This window comes from Arvicola amphibius, chromosome 10 (assembly GCF_903992535.2).
Source record: "Arvicola amphibius chromosome 10, mArvAmp1.2, whole genome shotgun sequence".
Taxonomy (NCBI): Eukaryota; Metazoa; Chordata; class Mammalia; order Rodentia; family Cricetidae; genus Arvicola; species Arvicola amphibius.
This window is the reverse complement of record NC_052056.1, coordinates 121,460,627-121,482,004: the sequence shown is the minus strand read 5'-3', so window position 1 is coordinate 121,482,004 and position 21,378 is coordinate 121,460,627. Positions and strand designations below refer to the sequence as shown.

At 48.5% G+C, this 21,378-nt stretch overlaps 1 protein-coding gene across 1 annotated transcript in view; it reads right to left on the bottom strand.

Moving 5' to 3' along the window:
• Positions 1-21,378, bottom strand: part of LOC119824426 (SV2 related protein) — a 46,380-nt gene that overhangs the window by 11,021 nt on the left and 13,981 nt on the right. The window contains exons 6-11 of the mRNA XM_042055864.1: positions 20,663-20,787; positions 11,352-11,415; positions 8,322-8,447; positions 6,247-6,375; positions 4,938-5,011; positions 1,563-1,639 (exon numbers count right to left, since the gene is read on the bottom strand). Coding sequence (XP_041911798.1) covers positions 1,563-1,639; positions 4,938-5,011; positions 6,247-6,375; positions 8,322-8,447; positions 11,352-11,415; positions 20,663-20,787 — 595 coding nt within the window. The remainder of the gene's footprint in view (positions 1-1,562; positions 1,640-4,937; positions 5,012-6,246; positions 6,376-8,321; positions 8,448-11,351; positions 11,416-20,662; positions 20,788-21,378) is intronic.

The window sequence follows — 21,378 nt, the reverse complement described above, 5'->3', positions numbered from 1 at the left end:
AAGTTCCCGGGGTGGGGGTGTGGATCCGCCGGTAGATCCTTGCCTAGGATGCAGGAAGCCCAGGGATGGAGCTCTGGCCTTGTTCTCAGGGGAGAAGGGCACATTGACCACTGCCCAGGATCACATGCATAGAACCGGGAATTGGGTTTTGGCCCCTTCATGGGCGGGGATGATTTGGAAAGACTGTTTTGGCTCTGTGCCGTCCTTGCCTTAAAGGCCACTAGTGACGGAAGCTGCAGCTCTGGGAGGGTTCCGGGACACCCCAACCTATTGTTGAGCTATCCAGCCCTTTCCTTGTCACACCTGTGGGGTAACTGTTGCTCCTCTGTGAGGTGTCTCCCTGTACCAAATGGAGCGCTAGTCTAAGGGACAGAATCGAACCCAGGGAGACTCATGGAAACTTAATGCATTCGGCTTTGTAGACACGGTTTTCTCCAATTTCACAACAGCTTTCACCGTCTCTTTCTTCTTTCTTTCTTTCTTTCTTTCTTTCTTTCTTCCTTCCTTCCTTTTCTTCCTTCCTTCCTTCTTTTCTTTTTTGAGATAGGATTTCTCTGGGTAGCCCTGGCTATCCTGGAACTCACTCTGTAGACCAGGCTGGCCTTGAGCTCAGAGCTCCACCTGCCTGTGCCTCCTGAGTGCTGAGGTTAAAGGAGTGTTGCCACCACTGCTCAGCTCTACGACTGTTCTGAAAAGCCCAGTAGGAGGCTGTGTGTGGTGGCGCACACCTTTGATACCAGCATTGGGAGGTAGAGACAGGTGGATCTCTGTGAGTTTGAGGTCAGCCTGGTCAATGTAGAGAGAGTTCCAGGCTAGCTAGGGCTATATAGTGAGACCTTACCTAAACAATAAAAAGTCTACAAGGGAACTAAGCATGGTGGTACATCCCCATAACCCAGCATTTATCCAAGTGTGGTGTGCATGCCCTCAATCTAGTACTTAGGAGGCTGAGGCAAGAGCCTTGTGAGTTTGAGGCTTGCCTCTGCCTTAAAAAAAAAAGCCTGGTGGTGGTAGTGCCCACCTTTAATTCCAGCACTCATGGGAGCAGAGGCAGGCAGGTCTCTGTGAGTTTGAAGCCAGCCTGGTCTACAGACTGAGTTCTAGGACAGCCAGAGATACACAGAGAAACCCTGTCTCAAAAAAAGATGGATCTTTATGTTCATTTATTTAGTTAGTCATTTTGGTGGTGGGGAATGAACCCAGGATGCCACACATGCTAAGTGGGCGTGCCCCATTAGCTTTTAGAATGCATTCTCCTCAGGTCTCTTGGCAGAGATGAACATTTCCATGACACCCCTTCAGTACAGACAGATTGCTCTTTCCTTAAGTGAGACTGACCAGTGACATCTCAGTTTCTCAGCAAATGCTGCCAGCTTCAGCGCTCGAGCCCTGACTTCAGGTGGGACTGTGCACGTGTCATCTCCATCATCACGAAGTTGCCCTGAGTCTTGGGAACTTGGAATTCATGCCATAGTGATGATGGCAACACCTTGCAGGGGAGAGAATGTGGCTGTGTTCATGTGGGGTGGGGGACAGTAGAGGGGGAGGGAAGGGATACTCACTGCTGCAGACATCTCCTGCCTGGAAGAGTTCCGTGGTGAGCAGAACCAAGCCGTAGTAAGAAAAGGCATTGGAAAACCTGTGGGGGGAAAGCCAGCATGGAGACGTCAGAGAGGCACAAGGCTCCTTCCAGCTCCGGGAGGCTACTCCCTCACCAGTCTTGGCAGGCTCTTGGAGCCTTTGGGGGACCCTGGCAGGAAGTATCATGATGGGACAGAGGGAGGTGATTCTGTGTTCTCGGAAGGACCAAGATGAACTGTGTGATATCCCAAGATGGACAGCATGGCATTCCTGCTGGCATCTAAGGGGCTTCTGGGCTAACACGGAGGGGCTGAACATGATTTTTAGGATTTCAGACTGCAACGACACTTCTTCCCCCCCTACACAGACCTTGAATTTGCATTTAGAGAGTACAGAACAAGAATATTTGTAAAAACAGCCGTGATGGAACTCAGACACAACCAGAGACTGAGGGTGAACCTCCCATGTTACAGCGATGCCTGCAAACAGAAACTTCTTTTTTATTTTTATTTTTAGATTAAGTAACTTGCATTTATTAAGTACCTTTTACATGCAAGGCATTGCAACAGGATTTTCCTATATATGATGTATCACTAAATGCACTGATATTTCAGAGGGTCTTGGTTGGAACTTCATGCAGTCTTGGATTTGAGAAGGGAAAGTCATCATTCAGAAGATGTGAGTTCCATAGTGATCCACGACCCACATGGACTCTAACATTTGGGTTTGTGCTACGAGTACACACAGTCACATACAGGACAAGTAAATGTGAAAAGAGTAACTTATTACACTGTAAATCTTCAAAAATAATTCAGTTATTTTTTTTAAATTTAGAAATTAGCGGAGGTGTGATGCTCAACACTAATCTTTCTCCTGTGCTACAGGGTCTAAATATTCGAGAATACTAAACTCTCTTTTCCTTTTTATCCAGAACAGAAAGCCAGCTTTGTGCTTGTTCTTCCTACCTTGGGTAAAGCTGCTGATAAAACAGTCCCCTCCCTCACTTCCCAAGACAAAGATAAGGGGTTTGCTTTTGCCTTCAGCAACCAAGTCTTTTTGCGATGGCCCTCTCTTCACTTTCAGGCTTACTGCTCTTGCCTGGCTGACTATAGGGATCTTCTTCCTGTTTGCCCAGACTCTAGCCCAGTGGTTCTGAACCTTCCTAATCTACGACCCTTCAGTACAGTTATGGTTGGGGTGGCAAGCAGCAGCTTCTATGGTTCAGCCGGTCAGACTAAAGAAGAGCTGTTTTGGTTGGTTAAGGTGCCATTTCCTTCATCCTCTACATCTCTTCAGACCATCCTGCTTTCTTGACCACTGTAACTTCAAGCATAACATTCCTGTGTTATGTTACATGTAAGTGTCAGATGTAGAAGATGGGGGGGGGGGGTTTCACGTGGTTTGTGATGGCTAGTGATGTCAAAGGCTTCTTCCATCATAACTGCTGCCCCGTCATCTGACAATCAACCTCTTGTCTGCTCAGTCTCATTTGTCAAATCTTAGAAATGAGTATCCTAGTGCCCTGGGATGTAAATCAACACTCGGCTTCCACTCACACAAAATTGACGCTGGGTCAACGTGGAAAAATAGAAAATGAAGTTGCCAGGAACAAACAAAATGCCATGGTGAAGATTCTAGAAGGCTGAAAGAACGGTTAGGGATGTTGAGTATTGCATGCTCAGCCAGAATTCCCTTGGCCTGTCTTACTAGCCGTGTATAGCCTCACCTTCTTCACCTGACCCAGCAGCCTTCACCTAGGAAGTAAAACCGCCGGAATGTGTTAACTTGTTATGCCAAATACATAAATAAATAAATGCTGAAGGAAAAAGGAAAAGAAAAACCAAAAATGTCGTCAGGTTGCAGTAACCAAGACTGGCAAGTAGAGTCTTGGGCAAATGCCCTGCTTTGTACCTTTCCTCTCTCTGTGATGGTAGCTCTTTATTTAACCACATGGGGACACACCATATTTGCTTCCAAATAAACTGTTCTTTTGGAGGTACAAACTGGGTTTGACATTGACAGGATTAAAATTAGCCTCTCACGAATTGCTTTTGAGATTCAAAATCAATCCAAGTGAATTACAGATTCTTTAAAAATTATTTTTTTCTTCTAGATTATAGATTCTTAAAAGTTGGTATTTTGATTCTGTCCAACTCCCCTTTCTAAAATCCTCTGGGTGCCACTTTGAACTGGGCACACAGCGGGCGTTTAATAAGTGCTTGGTGAACTGATTCGGCTCTTAGGAATGCGGAGGCAGAACTCAAGCCTGGCTCCGTGCTGCCAAGCCTTTCTTTCCTCTTGCCTGTAATCGACCATGCTGGGAACACCTCTCTCATAATCAATGCCTCTGTTCAAAGGTGAACAGGAAGGCTGGAACCAGGTTAAAAATAGAACTCAAATCCTCCAGCCACACAGAGCCTTGTGCTGGCGCTGCTGCAGGCGAGATCTGGAAAAGAGAAGAATGGCTGCGATTGCACTTGCTACAAAGACGAAATAATTACTCTCTGCGCCTGCCTCCCTGCCAGTCTCCTCCCATGACTGCAACTCACGCAAAATTAAACCAGGCAGGAATGGAGGGGTCCCATGAATGGCTGTGTTGACCACGTCTTAGTTTTCAAAGGATGAGCTGTGTACCACCAGTGGTAGCTGAGGCGGCAGGTGCAGAGAAGAGGCCCTGGCCGGTGTAAACAGTGACTTCCTGGAGAAAGTTCCCTTGGAAGTTTTCTTTCTGTTCCTTTGGCTGCATCAACCTCACCATGTGCTCCTGGCTCCTGAACATCTGCCCTTACCACAGCCGTCCTCTCTGGTACAGAGGCTCAGTGCCTGGGCACAACGGCCACCCTGTCTCTGCTACACAGGCTCAGTGCTTGGGCACACCAGCCACACGGCTACTTTACTGTATCTACCTTTGAGAGCATCATTAGCAACTCGAGCATTTTCTCGAAAAGCAGAAATAGAAATGCCTCCCTTCAAAGCTACTTATCCGAGTAGCTCCACGTCCAGTTCAAAGTGTGAAGAAGCGAACAGCCCACCTGTCCTTAATGCAGATGGGGTCAGGAGTGTGATGCTGGCAGCCACATGGTGGCCAGCCTGTAATCCCAGCATTCCTGAGGCAGAGACCAGATCTCTATAGCAAACCGACTAGTACCAAGTGAGAGACCCTGCCTTGATTTATAATGTTGAGAAAGACTGGGGCAGACACCTGATGTCACTTTTAGGTGACCCATACATACATATGCATATACGTATGTGCAAACATTCATAAATACACACTGCACACACACACATTCAAAACAAATAAGTAAATCTCAAGTCCCAAGCAAGTGTTCTGTGAGTGGGCAGTCAGCAGCTCTTACCATATAAACCACAGCAGGAGAGTTGTCCAGCGAAAGTGGGGTGTAAAAAGATCCCTCATTTTGCCTCTGTCTTCCTGTTTCAAGACAAGGACATGTGGGTTATTGGCTAGCTCCCAGGGCACAGGGGCTTTGGCTGGAGGCCTGATTCTCTCTCTCTCTCTCTCTCTCTCTCTCCTCTCTCTCTCTCTCTCTCTCTCTCTCTCTCTCTCACACACACACACACACACACACACGCAAATATACAGACATACACACACACTCACAGAGACACACAGATACACAGACACATAGACACATATATAGACATATACAGACACACAGAGACACACACAGGTGCACACATATGCACATGCACACACGCACACATACACATGCATACACACACACACACTGCTAATGGCATAGCCAGGGGTAGAGGACACAAGCTTGGTAAGTCAAGACTCATCCCATTCCTTCCTGCTAAGGCCCTAGCATGCCAGGGCCTTGATTACCACAGGCCAGAACCATTCTGTGCTTCCAACATGGAACAGGAGGTAGACCCTCTAGGTGGGCACCATCGGACCCCTGGATTTGTTTCAGTGCAAGGGTATGAAATCATTCCACACTTATACAGCCAGTTCCTGGTCAGGGGCACCACGGTGCATCTGCTGAGAGCCAACTCAGCATAGGCCACTTTGCCCAAAGACCCACTATCTAAATAATCTATTTGTCAATTCCACAAAAATTTAAAGAATTTACTAGTATTAATTTTTTTTCCAAATCTTTGCTTAACAATTGCTCTTTTTAAAAATTGAGCTGGGAGCGAAACAGAAGCAGAAGCAGTTGTAAACGCACTGGCTGGCGGGACAGCTCCCTAATCGCTGCCTACATTCTCCGGCAGGAGTTCAGAATTTGGCAGTCAAGCTGCCAGTTGGATTGCCAAACTCCCTTTACCAGTTCCACACTAGATTTCCAGTTCATGTACACAGACATGCACAAACACAAATGCAGGCCATGCCAGGATCTGCACTCACCCATACATGTGCCCACACTTGCATGCCAGCCTCATGCAATCAATTCCTTGCATGCACACACACACATGTGCCCACACATAGCATGCCAGCCTCATGCAATCACCTCCTTGCACACATACACACATGTACCAACACATTCATGACAGCCTCATGCAATCACTTCCTTGCTTCTCTCTGTCTCTCTCTGTCTCTCCCTCCCTCTCTCTCTCTCTCTCTCCCCCCCTCCCCCCCTCCCTCTCTCTCTCTCTCTCTCTCTCTCTCTCTCTCTCTCTCTCTCTCCCTCCCCAGACACTGACCTGTCTGGAGATGATGAGCTTTCCCAGAGGCATGGGGGCTCCATTTTCTGTTGCTATCCGCTTTAAGGTGGCAATTGCCTTCTCCTGGTTCCCAGACAGCACGTCATACCTAGCACTCTCTGGCAGCCACTGAGGGGACAGGAGATCCAGGTGCGGCCGGTTAGTGTCGAACAGCACTCTCCGCAGGCCACCCTCCCTCATCTGTGTGGGAGTCTTTGAGAGTTAGGTCTCTGGAGTTAGAGTCCTGGCTTTGAATGCTGGCTTCTCTGTGTGCTTCATGGCTATAGGGTCCTGTGCGGTGAGGTCACTTCCCTGTGCCTCCGTTTCTTCCTTCAGACCTTCAGGTGTTCAGAGGGTTAAATGGGATAACAGAAGCAGAGAGCTTGGAGAAGGGTTGGCGTGGGTTCCTGTAACCTGTCATCACTGTCCTGGTTGCTTTTAGAGTTGGGAGGGGTAAGGGTAAATAATGACACCATCAAAAACCTCCCCTCAACTCTTGAGAGACTCTGCCTTCGTGGGCTTAGCATCATCTTGTAAACTAAGTCTGAGAGAGAATCGGGAAGTTTTAAGTCCGATGGAGCCCCAGCCCCAAGTGCAGAGGCAAGTGTGGTCCAGAGAAGGGAGACAGCGGTTTGTACAACCACTGACGTCATAGAAACTGTGGGGCTGGGACCCAGCCAGTTCAAATAAGGTCTGATATTTGGAAAATCAGCCGGCCTCTGGAGTTCAGTTTCCTCATTCGTAAAATGAGGACATAGCAGAATTTGAGGTCCACCAAAATTCATGTCACCGTGTGGAATTCTCCATGGACATGGCTGCCTAGCCACAGACTACATTTCCCAGCTTCCCTTGCAACTAGGTGAGCCCACAAGACTAGCAATCATCAATGTAAGCAGACATTAAAGGAGCAAAGGTGTGAGCCTCCACTTTGCTCCCCCCCCTACCTCTGAGTCCAAGTGTCCTAGGGATGGCTGAACCACAGGTTGAAAAAAAAAAAAAAAAAACTAAACAAAAAAATACCAAAACTTGGGCCGAGATCCCCCATGGGAACCAGAATACTCTTTCTAGACAGTTCGGTTGCAAAGAAGCAACCTCCTTCTGCATTGAGCTACTGAGTTGGTGGCTTTATCACAAGAACAAATGTCACCCTACCTAACAAGGGCTTCATCACAGCCCTTTCCCATGTGGTTACGGGGAGAAAGAAAAGTAAATGTGTGTGAGTAGCCTAGCACACAGGGTTCCTCACAGCCTCTCTCCCTGCGTGTGTGTGTGTGTGTGTGTGTGTGTGTGTGTGTGTGCATGGAAGAGTGTGTGCACATGTTCTACACATGATACACAAGATGTGAGGTGTGTCTCATTTCAGGGTAAGACGAGGAGACCGTGTGAGCTCCTGGATACAGCCATGCCTGAAAGCCAGACATACACTCCTCTATCATGTGTCTGTTCCTATGTTTTGTTCAAGCCAGTTTGAATTTTGTTTCTGTCACTTGAAGTTCAGAGTTCCAGTGGGTCCAATGGAGTCACTTTAAGCCTTAATCTTACAGAGAACATCTCAAAAGAGTTTGCGTGCAGGGAATCCACCCCAGGCCACCCACCCACTCCCACACACACATTGGTTTTTTTTTGTTTTTTTTTTTTTTTTTTTTTTTTTTGTTTTTTTTTTTTTTTTTTTTGTTTTTTCGAGACAGGGTTTCTCTGTGGCTTTGGAGCCTGTCCTGGAACTAGCTCTTGTAGACCAGGCTGGTCTCGAACTCACAGAGATTCGCCTGCCTCTGCCTCCCGAGTGCTGGGATTAAAGGCGTGCGCCACCACCGCCCGGCCACATTGGTTTTTTGAGACAGGGTTTCTCTGTGTAAAAGCCCTGGCTGTCTTAGAACTTGCTCTGTAGACGAGACTGGCCTCAAATACTGACAAAGATCTGCCTGCCTCTGCTTCCCCAGTAGCAAAGGCACCGCCACCATGCCAAGCTCACAAATAATAGTCTTGAGAGACAGAGCTTGGGTGTCTTCCACTCACTTTGCACTAAGGTATAGTGTTCCCCAGACCGGAAAGGAGATGGCTTTAAACATACGTACGAAACACAGAACAGCGAAGAGGAGCAGCGGGGCAGCCGAGAGCATCAGCAGCCAGCGCCAGCCCAGGCTGGGCATCACGAACACAGCCAGGAGGACTTCGAACACCGTCCCGATGGCCCAGAAGACCTGGCACGGGAAAGTAAGAGTCAGTGGTGGGGTACTGTGGATGAGAGTGGAAAATCAGAGAGTGCCCCCCTTTTTCTTTCCTGGGGCACATCCTGCCATGGTCCCTCCCACTGCGTAACACTTGGGTGGCGCTGGCCAGACTGCACACCACAGCGGAGGACGTAGAAAGGACCCGTGTTCCGTGACACAGGTATGACGCTGGGCATTTCAAGGGACTGTGGTTTTGTCCTATTTCCAAGGTTTTCCTAGCCAGTGTGCACTGATACGGAACATGCCTGGCCTGCTCTGTGGCCATCAGTGCCAGCTACCTCTGGAGCTCATTCTCTGAGAGAAACTGTCTCCGTGGTGGTCACCCCTGCTCCCTCCACTCTGCCCACCACCAGTCCCTGGGCTTCTGTTTCTGTTTTTCACATTGTTATTTTTTAAAAATCTATTTGAGCAGGGTCTGGCTATGTAGCCCAGGCTGTGCCTCAAATTCTCTATGTAGTCTGCCCTGGCTTTAAACTCGAGATCTTCTTTCCTTAACTTCCTGGGTGTCGGGATTATAGGCAGTTTCAAGGATGTAGGTCCTGTCATCATGATCTTGACTACTCCAATCACCCGTGTAGCAGAATCATGTAACATTCATTCTTGGCTCACCAATGTTGTAGCATATGCCACAGTTCCCTCCCTTTCAAGGCTTGATGCTATTCCATTGTGTGCGAATATACCACATCTTCCTCACGGACACTTGATGGCTTCCGTCTCTCTGTGTGTGCTACATTGTCACTCTGGCTCTGTCCACTGACATCTGCTTCTCTTGGCCCACGGCTCCAGCATCCTCCTTTGGAATCCTCTCTCCCTTCTCCCCAAGTTGCTGGGCTCCCTGCCTGTGGCTTCCCACTGTTTGCCGCTAATAGGGAGCCCAGGGAATGAGAGGAAGAGCAGGGTGAACGAGAGGCCAGGGTTGATTTACTGTCCGGGCCCCTCCCCTGCAGGGTGGTCACAGGCTGGCCCAGCTGAAGGTCTCTCCAGAGGATCCCTCATTCAACTGTTAGGGCGGCTCATTGCTCCCTCCTGGTCTTTCAAAGGAGACTTTACTGCTGTTTTTATTTTTAAATCACAGTTATTTGCTAAGGGAGTGATGGATGGTTTTTGGAACTCAGTTCTCTCCTTATGTAGCTTGGGTTCTGGGTTTTGAACTCAGGTCATCAGTCTGGGTAGCAGGTGACATTTCACTGGCCCTATTATTATGGTTATTATCTTAAGTACTAGAGATCAGAGCCTGAGGCCAGCGAGAGCTCTACCAGCTGAGTTACAGCCCCAGCCCTCTTCCCGCTTCTCATTTGGAGGCATGGTCTCAATAAATTGTCTAGGCGGACCTTGAAGTTATGATGCTTGCCTCAGTCTGTCCAGCTGCAAGCACCACCCATGCTAAAGCCTGCCCCACTAAGTCCCAAGAGCCTTCCTAAATCCCCCTTTTCTTAAAGGAGCCACAATCCATTTCTGTTGCCAAGTATCATGGGGGATGTTAAAGATGCGGACCAGTCAGGATGCTCATGCTACTCAACAAGGTATGAACTAAAAACATTTTTTTTTTTTGAGACAGGGTCTTGCTATGTGGTCCTAAGTGGCCTGGAACTTGCAGCAATCCTCCTGCCTCTGCCTACTGAATTTGGAGGTCACAGGTATGAGCCCCCATTCTCAGCGTTAGTTGTGGCTCTTGGGAGGCCTGAAAGAGAACTGAGTATGACGAGGGTTAGTTAGCCAGATTTCCAGATCAGCTGGCCCGCCCAGGCACATTCTGTCATTGAAACAACTGGCAGGGATGGTGGAAAATGCCTGTAACATTAACATGAGGGAGGCAGAGGCAGGAGGATTGCCCCAAATCCAAGGCCAGTCTGAGAACACATAGCGTTCCAGGCTATACAGTGAAAGTTTGTCTCAAAACAAGTACATCATCAATTCAGTATTTACACAACTGATTACCCCCTGTCTGCGTCCAGCAGCCGAGAGTCGGCCAGTCTGATGGACCAGAGGCAGGATTAGGAGATGTAAGTCAGTGGGCACAGTGAAAATGATGCTTGGTGTGATCATGTGACTGAGGAGTCGGCCCTGAGAGCACTGGTACACAGCAGAATCAGAAGTCTTTCCACCATCCCTGCAAGGCAGGGCCTGACAGCTGCAGAGTCAGTTCAAGGCCAGCCTGAGCAACTTAGCAAGACTCTTGCCTCAAAATAAATAGAAAGGACAAAGAAGGTTGGGGGAACGTAGCTCAGAAGTGGAGCGCTTGCCTAACGTGTGTGAGGTCCTACGTCAGCAGTGCTCAGCCTTTGGGCGGTGACCGCTTTGGGGGTCAAATGACCCTTTCACAGGGGTCACACATCAGATAATTATGTTACGATTCGTAACAGTAGCAAAATTACAGCTATGAAGTAGCAATGAAAATAATTTCATGGTTGGGGTCTCCACAACATGAAGAACTGTATTAAAGGGTCGCAGCTTTAGGAAGGTTGGGAACCACTGACCTAGATCAACCTCCGATTAAGGAAAGAAAGGCAGAACGAAGGGGGAGGAAGAGAAGGAAGGAGGAAAAATATTTATGCTGTGAACCCAGGAACATATTTGTCTATTGCTAGTGTATCTGTTATTTACTTATTTTGGTTTTTTGAGACAGGATTTCTCTGTGTAACAGTCCTGGCTGTCCTGAAACTCACTCTGCAGACCCAGCTGGCCTCGAACTCACAGAGATCCACCTTCCTCTGCCTCCTCAGTCAGTGCTGGGTGGGATTAAGGGTGTGTGCCACTACCGCCTGGCTTGTTATGTTTTTCCTAAACTCCCCTTCGCAGTCTTGTGACTCTGTACATTCCGGAACGGATTGCCCATCAGTTAGTATCCCCTAGAGGCCATCACCCTCTCCTTACCTCTATCAGCAAAATGCACTTGGCTCTGGCTTTCATGGGAAGAAACTCAGCGTACAGCGTCACCCTAGGCGAGCAAAGAGACAGGGGCTAAGAGAGTAGGAAGATGGAAGATTCTGAACTTCCTCCAATAATGATCTGTGGACTCCTAAGTCAGAACATCCTGGGATGGTGGCTACAGTCAGAAACTGACAAGTTCTTACTGCGGCTCCAGGCTGCCTTCCAGCTCCCCATCTGCCTGCCTCCGCCTCCTGAGTACTGGGCTACCTGTGTGCACCATTGCCTTCTGGAGGTGTCATGTGACTCTCTTCACCTTTGGAAGCAGATTCTTGAGCATGGGCCCCAGGGTACTGCATTTTTAACCAACTTCCTGGAGGATCATCATTCCACTGGGCTTCCTTTGAGGTTGGCTGTAACTGCAGAGTCTGGGGAAAGTCTGGTTGTGGGTTTATGGGTCGCTGTGTTAGTAGTTGCTATCCCTGTGTCTTATATGGCCTTTTGTCCTGAGGGAGACCCTCATCCTGGGTCCCTGATGTCTGTGTGTCCCTGGGGACAACCACAGGGAGAATGCCAAGTTGCTCCCAGCAGTTGCATTGAGGGTGTTCAATGCCAGCCCGCTCCTCACGGGTGCATTAACCTTCATAAAAGGGAGTTGATGTCTGACAGATTTCTCCATGCTCGGGTATCATTTTTATACTTGCAACTAGGATTTCAGATTTGCCAGTATCTTGTTCTCCACAAAACCTCTACCCACCAGCTGTAGCTACAGACCGTGGGTGCATTGATGACAAATTGTGGTTTTAATTTGTTTTTCTTTTTGCATTTATTAATCACATCCTGATATAAGAAAGAGATTTTTTTTGGAGATGGCAAGATGGATCAGCAAATGAAAGGTACCTGCTGCCAAGTCCAGTGTCCCGCATTTGATCCCTCTAGCTCCGCATGGTAGAAAGAGTGCTGACCCCTACAAGGGGTTCTCTGACCTCCTTTGTGTACTAGATCACCTGGAAGGCGTCCTGGCCCTGCCTATTTCCCCAGCTGTCACTTTACCTGAACGATGCTCTGTGTGTGCTCACAGCGCCAACTACTGGACATAAACCGCTCCTGCTTCACTGTCACCGTCTGCTCGCTCCTTGTTCTCATGAAAGGACGTTTCCAGCTTTAGTTAGATTTTTGTTTATTTTTTTCCCATTTTATAACTCAAAATGTCACTTGTAATGATAAAGACAGAGCACAACTTAACTCCCTTTTAAAAAGTAGGATCCAAATCTTGGGACTGGAGATTGCTTAGTGTTTAAGAGCTCAGAGGACTGGAATTAGATTCCCAGCACCCGTGTAATGGGTCACAACCACCTGCAACTCCAGTTCTACAGAACCAGATGCCCTCTTCTGACCTCTGCAGGTATTTCACACACACGGTGCACACACGCTGTCAAAATGCTAGACATGTAAATCTTTTTTTTTTTGTTTTGTTTTTTTTTGTTTTTCGAGACAGGGTTTCCCTGTAGTTTCTAGAGCCTGTCCTGGAGCTAGCTCTTGTAGACCAGGCTGGCCTCAAACTCAGAGATCCGCCTGCCTCTGCCTCCCGAGTGCTGGGATTAAAGGCGTGCGCCACCACCGCCCGGCATGTAAATCATTTTTTAATCCAAGTTTTCCCCTTTGATGCTGGAGATTGAGTTCAGGGCCATGTGCAAGCAAGGCAAGGGCTCTACTAGTGGGCTATATCCTAAGCCACCAAATCAAACATTTTAAAAATTTGGTAAGGATTGTTTTTTTTTTTTTGGTGTGTGTGTGTGTGTGTGTGTGTGTGTGTGTGTGTGTGTGTGTTTGTATGTGTGTATGTGTGCCTTGCTCATGTGCAATGCCCTCACAGGCCAGAAGAGGGCACTGGATCCTTTGGAGTTAGCTAGGGTTACAGTCATTGTGCACTATTAAACACAGGTGCTGAGAATTAAACTTGTCTCCCCTCAAAGAACAGTAAGCACGCTCAGCTGCTGAACCATCTCTCTGCCCCAACAGAATTCTTACACTCCTCCATAGATACAAAGGGAGATCATTCAGTACCTTACTGTGACTTCTCTTACTGTCTTAAAAAAGGACAAAAACCTGCCAGGAGAAATAGTTCTGCACCTCTGGCATCAACCTCCAAGAAGGGCAGGCCCCGTGAGCAGCACGCTCTTCTCAGGTAGTGTCAGGGCTGCACGGCTCAGCCAGCAGTTAAAAGCCCCGGGTTTGATTCCCAGCACTTCTTGCTCCAAACTTGGGCTTCAGGAGACTCTGTGGTTGTGGCTTCCTGTCTTAGATCCCAGAGGCTGTGTCTGGGTAGAGCCAGATGGAACCTTCTAGGTTTATCAGGTCATCTAATACACCCGTTGACTGAAAATGTGAGCAAGCCTTGCTGACACAGTAGAACCACCCAACTGCAGGACTGAGTTAAGTAAATCCTTGTCTTAAACTGCAAGTGCTGGGTGATCCATAACCAGCAATAGCTACCTCTCATCTCACGTAATGAGCACGCAACTTTGATCAAGACTCCTGTGAGCTGGTTTTCTGATTAGTCAAATGGGGATAAGGTTGGGCTAAACATGGGAAGACACCAGCACAGCTGTCCTGTGATATTCAGGTGCCTCCACCATTGGCAATGAATCCTCTGTGCTATAGTTAGTTATTTATGTCATGTGCATTGGTGTTTTGACTGTACTGTGTGAGGGTGTCAGGTCCCCTGGAACTGGATTTATAGACAGTTGTGAGCTGCCACATGGGTGTGGAGAAATGACCCCAGGTCCTTTGGAGGAGCAGTCAGTGCTCTTAACTGCTGAGCCATCTCTCCAGCCCCTGTACTGTAGCTCCCTTTGTTTCCTTTGGTTTTTGGTTTTTGGGGTTTTTTTTGTTTGTTTTTGTTTTTGTTTTTTTTTTTTTTTTTTTTTTTTGGGAGACAGGGTTTCTCTGTAGCTTTGGTGCCTGTCCTGGAACTAGCTCTTGTAGCTCTTATAGACAGGTTGGCCTTGAACTCACAGAGATCTGCCTGCCTCTGCCTGCTTCTGCCTGCTGGGATTGAAGGTGTGCACCACCACCGCCCAGCTGTACTGTAGCTCTTATCGCCAGTGTAAATGTGTTTTAGGAGGGGAGGAATGAAAGGGACAGAGGCAGGGAAGAGGGCCCCTTACAAGTGACTTGTCATCACATTGTTGTCTGGCACACATGCCTGATACTGCTTCCTCAGTCTGCTAAACTTGATCCAGTTGTGCTGTCTGGGGGTGGAGACTCAAGGCTGGGGGAGGTGATCAGGGTTAGATAACATCATTAGGGTCAGTCCCCAGATTGAATCCTGACCTTTTATGGAGGGGGTCAGTCTTGCTAACCTGGAACTCACCATGCAGCCCAGACTGACCTCAAACCCATGGTGACCCTCCTTGGTTCTCCCTGGAACTTTGGTATCACAGGACAGAGCCACCATGTTCACGTTGGATCTTGGAGATTTGGAAAGGAGACCTGAAGACATGCGTGTGCCTCCTGTCTCTTGCCAGGTAATGCCTGAGCCAGGTCGGTGGCTGCCAGAAAGGTGGCTGGTCACCAGCAGATGCAGCCCCAGCCTTCGCCTGGACTATGAACTGAGGTAAACCTTTCTTTATAACCTACCCCACTTGTGGCATTGTGTTCTCACGAGCACACCAGTTGTTACCATGACAACCTGGCTGTTGATTTATTTTAAAATTATAACCCAAGATGTCATTCTTGTGGTTTTCTGAGGAACTCTGGCTGGGCAAAGTTACTCTAAAGGAATGGAAACTTTTACTATTACCTAACTACCTAAAAATATTGTCACCTAAATGTTTCCCAACAAAGCACTTAGGGAGTCATCTTTATACCTAGATGAGAGTGCTGGCTGATCACAACATAATTAGGTTTATGTAAATGACTACCTCTGAAGTGCTAAGGAGCCCCCGAGCCTTCCTAATGCTTCTGTAATTTTGCTTGTGATTTTATCTGTCTTCTTAACAGATAAAACAGCTATTTAGTTGCATAGGTGATCAAGGAAGTTGTAGGAAATCTCAGGTCAGCCATGAACTAGCTGTGGGGCCTGTGGCACAGATGTCCCTTTGTCTCTCTGTCTCTCTGTCTCTCTCTCTCTCCTCCTCCTCCTTCTCCTTCTGCTTCTCCTTCTTCTTCCTTCCTTCCTCTCTTTGGCATATGTGTGTAGAGCTTCGGTGGCTTTGCTGAGCCCTTTGGTGGCACAAGATCATTATAAATTAGGAAAGGCTTTGGCAGATCTCAGTGACTTAGACCATCATATAAAGATTGTCTATAAATAAAAGAACAACCTACGAGATATTTTTTTTTTAAAAGTAAAACAGAGAAGGAGGTCTGTCTGGATTACTTGAAAAAAATATGTGGCAGGGTTGGTGTTGAGCTGGAATTCCTAAGAAGAAAATCGGTAGGAAGTCAAATCGTGGGCTAAGGGGTTTCAGGAAAGCGTTAAAGCCGGAGCAGCAGTTGGCGAAAGACATTGCGACAGAAAAGTACAGGTGCAGAGGATCAAGCGTGACCTGGGTGGGTAATTATCCCCCAGACTGAAGAGGGCACATTTCCCTCCAGAGAAAGGTTATACTGGGATGGAGATGGCTACCCAGCCAGGAACCCTCCTAACAGCTGCCCATGGTAACTGGAGAGGCAATAGCTGCTGCCACATCCACAGTGCCAGTCCAGGGCACTATGTCCTAGGAAGCCAGCAGGGGCGGCTGGGACAGCATGGTCTTGTCCTCCCTTGTCCCCGGGGAGGTCTGAGCAAATTAAGTCAGGCACACTGAATTCATCCGGCATAGAGACGTGCAGGGAGGCCCCATGGAAGAACTCCAGGATATGGAATATTGGCTCAGAGTGAACGACTGAGGGTTATGGCGAGCTAACCAAGTTAGCACCTCCGTGTACCCAACCTCGATCTGAAGCAGCTGATACAGATGGATGGACCCTTCCCATGCTCTTCAAGACGGTGCGTGCGTTTGACTTTGGTATCTTTGCAGATGTGAGCTGAAATCGCTCCTGAGCACTCCTGAGCACGGATGGCCACAGACTCCCAGGGTGTGTCGCTGGGGTCACCCTTATTATGGGATGGCGGTTTGGGTTGCTGCCTCGCCCTCCCTGCCTGCCCTTTGGAAACGGCCGTGATCTAGGTGACAGAATGCTGACGTCTGAGTGTTGTGCAGATTTGGAAAGCCACTGGAGACAGCCAGGTTCAAGTACAAGGGTATTTCTGCCCACCCTCAACCCTACTGGGGCTGGGTTAATTGAAACAAAATATAGTTGTTAAAATAATGACAACAGCTGGGCGGTGGTGGCACACGCCTTTAATCCCAGCACTCGGGAGGCAGAGGCAGGTGGATCTCTGTGAGTTCGAGACCAGCCTGGTCTACAAGAGCTAGTTCCAGAACAGGCTCCAAAGCTACAGAGAAACCCTGTCTCGAAAAACCAAAAAAAAAATAATAATAATAATGACAACAAAGTTTAAGTCCAAAAGGTACCCTACGTGGATGGAAAAGGACACTCCAAAATGACAACCTCAGTGGCTGGGGTGTGCTACCTCCCTGTGGGTTGTCAGCCAGGGAAGCCCATGAGGCCCCACAAGCCATCAAGTCTATTGCTGCTGCTGTTGGTTGTATTCCAGAGCTAGACAATAAGACCCTGTTGCCGAAGACACTACAGGTAATGCTTTGACTGTAGGACATGGAGAAATTCAGCTGGGACTGAACTTGAACTCCCATCCACTGGCTGGCTTTCAAAAGTGACAGAAGGGGCCATGCAGGCTACTGGTGGAGACCTGTCGCCAACAGTCCTGCTTGGCTAAGGATCCTGTGTGTTAAAATATCATCATTCCAGGCAGGATGTTCCTTCCTATGCAATCGTGGCCGAACTATGGTGGGTAGAGCCAACCGCCTTCCAGTTGCATTTGTTTATTTATTTGTTTGTTTTTTTGTTTTTCAAGACAGTGTTTTCCAGTATCTATGGAGCCTGTCCTGGAACTCGCACTGTAGAGCAGGCTGGCCTCGAACTCACAGAGATCCGCCTGCCTCTGCCTCTTGAGTGCCGGGATAAAGGTGTGCGCCACCACTGCCTGGCTTTCCAGTTGCATTTAAGGCCCATTCCACTAGAGAGAGTTCATATCTGATACTGTAATTCAGGACAAAATCCCATGGCTGGGGAAGGAAGGTCATAGGACCCAACGGGAAAGCGACTTCTATGGTTTTTCTAGATGGATGTGATGTGCTTGTCATACTGCCTTCTAAACGTGTGCATTTACACACACACAGTTTGACACAACAGATCACAGTTGTTATCAGCCTCAACTCATAACCACTAGTGAAGTTTCTGAGAACAAGTGGCTGTTACTGAGGCATGGCGGCCTTGGCATGGTGGCCTTGGCGTGGTGGCCTTGGCATGGTGGCCTTGGCGTGGTGGCCTTGGCATGGTGACCCATTTCTTAGGTGGACATCTGTAGTCACCCTTCAAGGCTCAGGAATCATTTGGGAAGAGGAATCAGAAAGAATGTAAGAGCTGGCTGAAGGGGTGTAGTGTTGTGTAACAGTTTCCTTGGAGACTGAAACATTTCCTCCTTAAGCCTGAAGGAAAGCAACTCAAGCAGGTCAGGAAGTCCCTGAAACTGACCAGACTCCCTAGGCTCCTCCCTGCACAGTATGCAATCAAAGCTGAGAGTCCTTCCCAAAGGAGTGGAGCTAAGCTGAGCTGCAAAGAAGACTCCAGAGGAGATCAGCTGCCTCAAAGAAGTTTAGATCAATCTTCCCTTCACACGACACTCCATCCATCATCCACCTCCACACCATGTGACTTTCTTATCAGTGCTGTGGGAAACTGGATGCCAAGATCAGACTTTTTTTTTTTTTTTTTTGGTTTTTCGAGATGGGGTTTCTCTGAAGCTTTAGAGCCTGTCCTGGAGCTAGCTCTTGTAGACCAGGATGGTCTTGAACTCACAGAGATCCGCCTGCCTCTGCCTCCCGAGTGCTGGGATTAAAGGCGTGCGCCACCACTGCCCGGCTTCAAGATCAAGACTTTATAAGAAAACATTTGCTGGTATGTTTGGAAACACGGTACCAAGTATTCCAAGATGGCCTTGGAACTGTTACTTAACTGAGGATGACTTTGATCTTAATATTCTCCTGCCTTGAACTTCTCAGATTACGGGTATGAGAAGCCACACTCGGTGTATGGTGCTGGGGATCTAACCAAGGGCATGCTAGGCAAACCTGGGGATGGCCGAGTCTCTCATGGGAGGTGACATGGCACTTGACAGAGCCTGTGGGATGACCCAGGAGGAGAGTTCGTAGGAAGGGAGTTCTCTCCCAGGCACTGTCCTGGGTATGTTATATGTGGTATCATAATGCTCTAAGGGACCCATCAAGAGGGCGGGTGCTGATAAAATTACCATGTAGGAAGGATCAGTGACAGTCTAAGACCAAAGAGCTGAGTCGGGATTCACACCCAGGTCCTCTGGTTTGCAGCCACACTGATTCAGGATGAACCTCCATTTCTAGAGATCAGGTCTCCAGATTGCCCCAAAGGGGGCCCAGCAGGTGGTTTCTGACTATGGAGTCCATGGGTGTATACGTCACATGCTGTGCCTCCCCTGGCTGACGGCCTGGGCAATGGCGAGGCACCCGCTTGCACACGGAGCTCTTTAACAATGAAGCATCCATGCATGTCTTTTATACCAGCAGTCCTTAGACGACAGCATTCCCATTAGAAAGAATAGACGGTTCTAGAAGTCAAGGCGTTAAAGTGGCTTCCAGAGTGATTTTTGTTGCCATCATAGAGTCTACGGGGTGAATTTGTGTGGACTTAGCCTCAGCATCTTCCTGTGGTCTTAGCTCTGAGAGAGAAAACTTTCATACTAGCACAGTCCAAGAATCCCAAAGATATTTTTTGTTGTTGTTCTTATTTGAGACTTTTTTTTTAGACAGGATCTCATTCTTTAGCCCTGGCAAGTCTAGAACTTAATATAGACCAGGCTGGCTTCCAACTCAAACTCATAGAGCTCTATCTGCCTCTGCCTCCTAAGTGCTGGCATGAAAGGCGTGTGTCATCACATCTGAAGTCCCACAAGACTGTAAGCAACAGCTGCCACCTAGTAACTTGGGGTTCCAGATTTAAATGAGGAAGAAACAAACACAGGATCCCCTATTTGCCAGTGAGAGAAACTGACCCTCATAATTGGGAGCCAGTAAGGCCATCAGGTGGCGCTATGGATGTCTCCGAGTTCCCCAGTGAAGTGCAAGAACAAGCACTATAGCCCTGGCCTGTAAAGGGTGTGGTAACCAGGGATAGGACCCCTGTTCTGTGAGGTCTGGTCACCCACCTGACCGACCAGCTACATCAGCGATCACTCATGCTGAAGGTGGGGACTTTAGACCGCCTGGCAGAGGAGGAGGAGAATTGGCACCTAAGACAGTCCTGAGACCAGCAGCAGTAGCAAGGCCTGTGGCCCATCCCTCCAGTCCTTGGGAAAGTCTGCAGGAGAGACTGGCCAAGTCCTGGAGGGACGGACCAGCCTATAATAAGCACACATCGGGATGCATGGCCCTCTGAGGAGCCCAAGGGGCAGACTGCGCTGGGTGTCACTCTAAGCCGCTGGATTAGTCCAGGCACAATGACTGAATCAGGGGCTTGTTCCTCATTTCCTCTGCACCAGCCAGGAACATTGCCTGCAAGAGCTCACAGCTGGACCCGTACAGGCTTTGCTTCGGCCTAAGGGTTGTAGTGGGTTGTCTGGAACAGAGACTGTCACATTTTCTGAGTCTCAGTGTCCACCACTGAAAAACGGAGCTTGTGCGATCCGTCGGCGCACACACACCCCTGCTAGCAGCCATGATATGGGGACGTCAAACATACCATCAAACTTGGGTCTGCTTTGTTATGGCTTTGCTTTTAGGACCTTTGGACACTGTGCTGATGCTGATGCTGCCTTTTCCTACGGCGGCTCCAGGTTCTAGAAACCCAGCACAGCTGTCCCCTTATCTCCAGGGCTCTGGGACCTAAACCTGGGGCTGTTCAACCCCCTCCTACAAAATGACGTAATATTTGATAGACACACACCCCTGTATGCTATAAACCTTTGCTGGATGGCTGATAGCGCATGCCATAGTACAAACGTTATCCTCATGGCCAACTGGTGTATATTCTCTAGTGACTAATGACAAGGGCGGAGTCCCAACACGTTCACTTCTTCCCTGAGTGTTTTTAAATCCACGGCGACTGAACCTATGCATACAGAGGTGTTTTTAGGCCAGAGCGGGGTATTTACTTACGACTGGGGCACACCTCCGATCCCAAAGCCCACCAGGCCTCGGATGACCAGGATCCAACTATACACGGGCGCGAAAGCACTGAGGACACCGTAGTACAGGGTCCAGAGCACACTGATCTTCAGCCCCTGTGGAGACGAGACAAGGAGTCACCGGAGCCGTGGGACCTCCAGGGTCTGAACCCTCTTCTGGCCTCCACGGGTACAGCAGGCACATGGCACACAGCAATACACACAGGTAAAACACCCATAGATATAAAATAAAAATAAATAAAATCTCAAAAGGTTTTCAGTTATCAATAGTTCCACTTTACAAGCAACCCGCACAGGCAGGGGCACGCCAGGTGTCAAGCAAACTGGGTCATCCTGGTTGTGCATGGAGTACCATTCAGTGCCGGTTAGGGTCCAGAGGGCCAGTCATGAGATACACAGATGGCTGTGCATCTCACGCCATAGCCAATGTTCTCACCATGAGCACAGAAGAAGGCTTCTGATTCTTCCTAGACCGTCACTCTTCTCTGTTTCACAGGAGGAGGGGACACAGAACGGACACACTTGGACCACAGCTAACGGTGAACCTTCCAAAGACTGAAGACTCGCAGACTGTGAGCCCAACAGACCTTCTATCTCTATAACCTGGTTGGCCTTGGGTGCTTGTTTTATAGCAAATGATAGCCGACTAACAGTGATTAATATTGTTTATGAGTTTAAGTAAAGGAG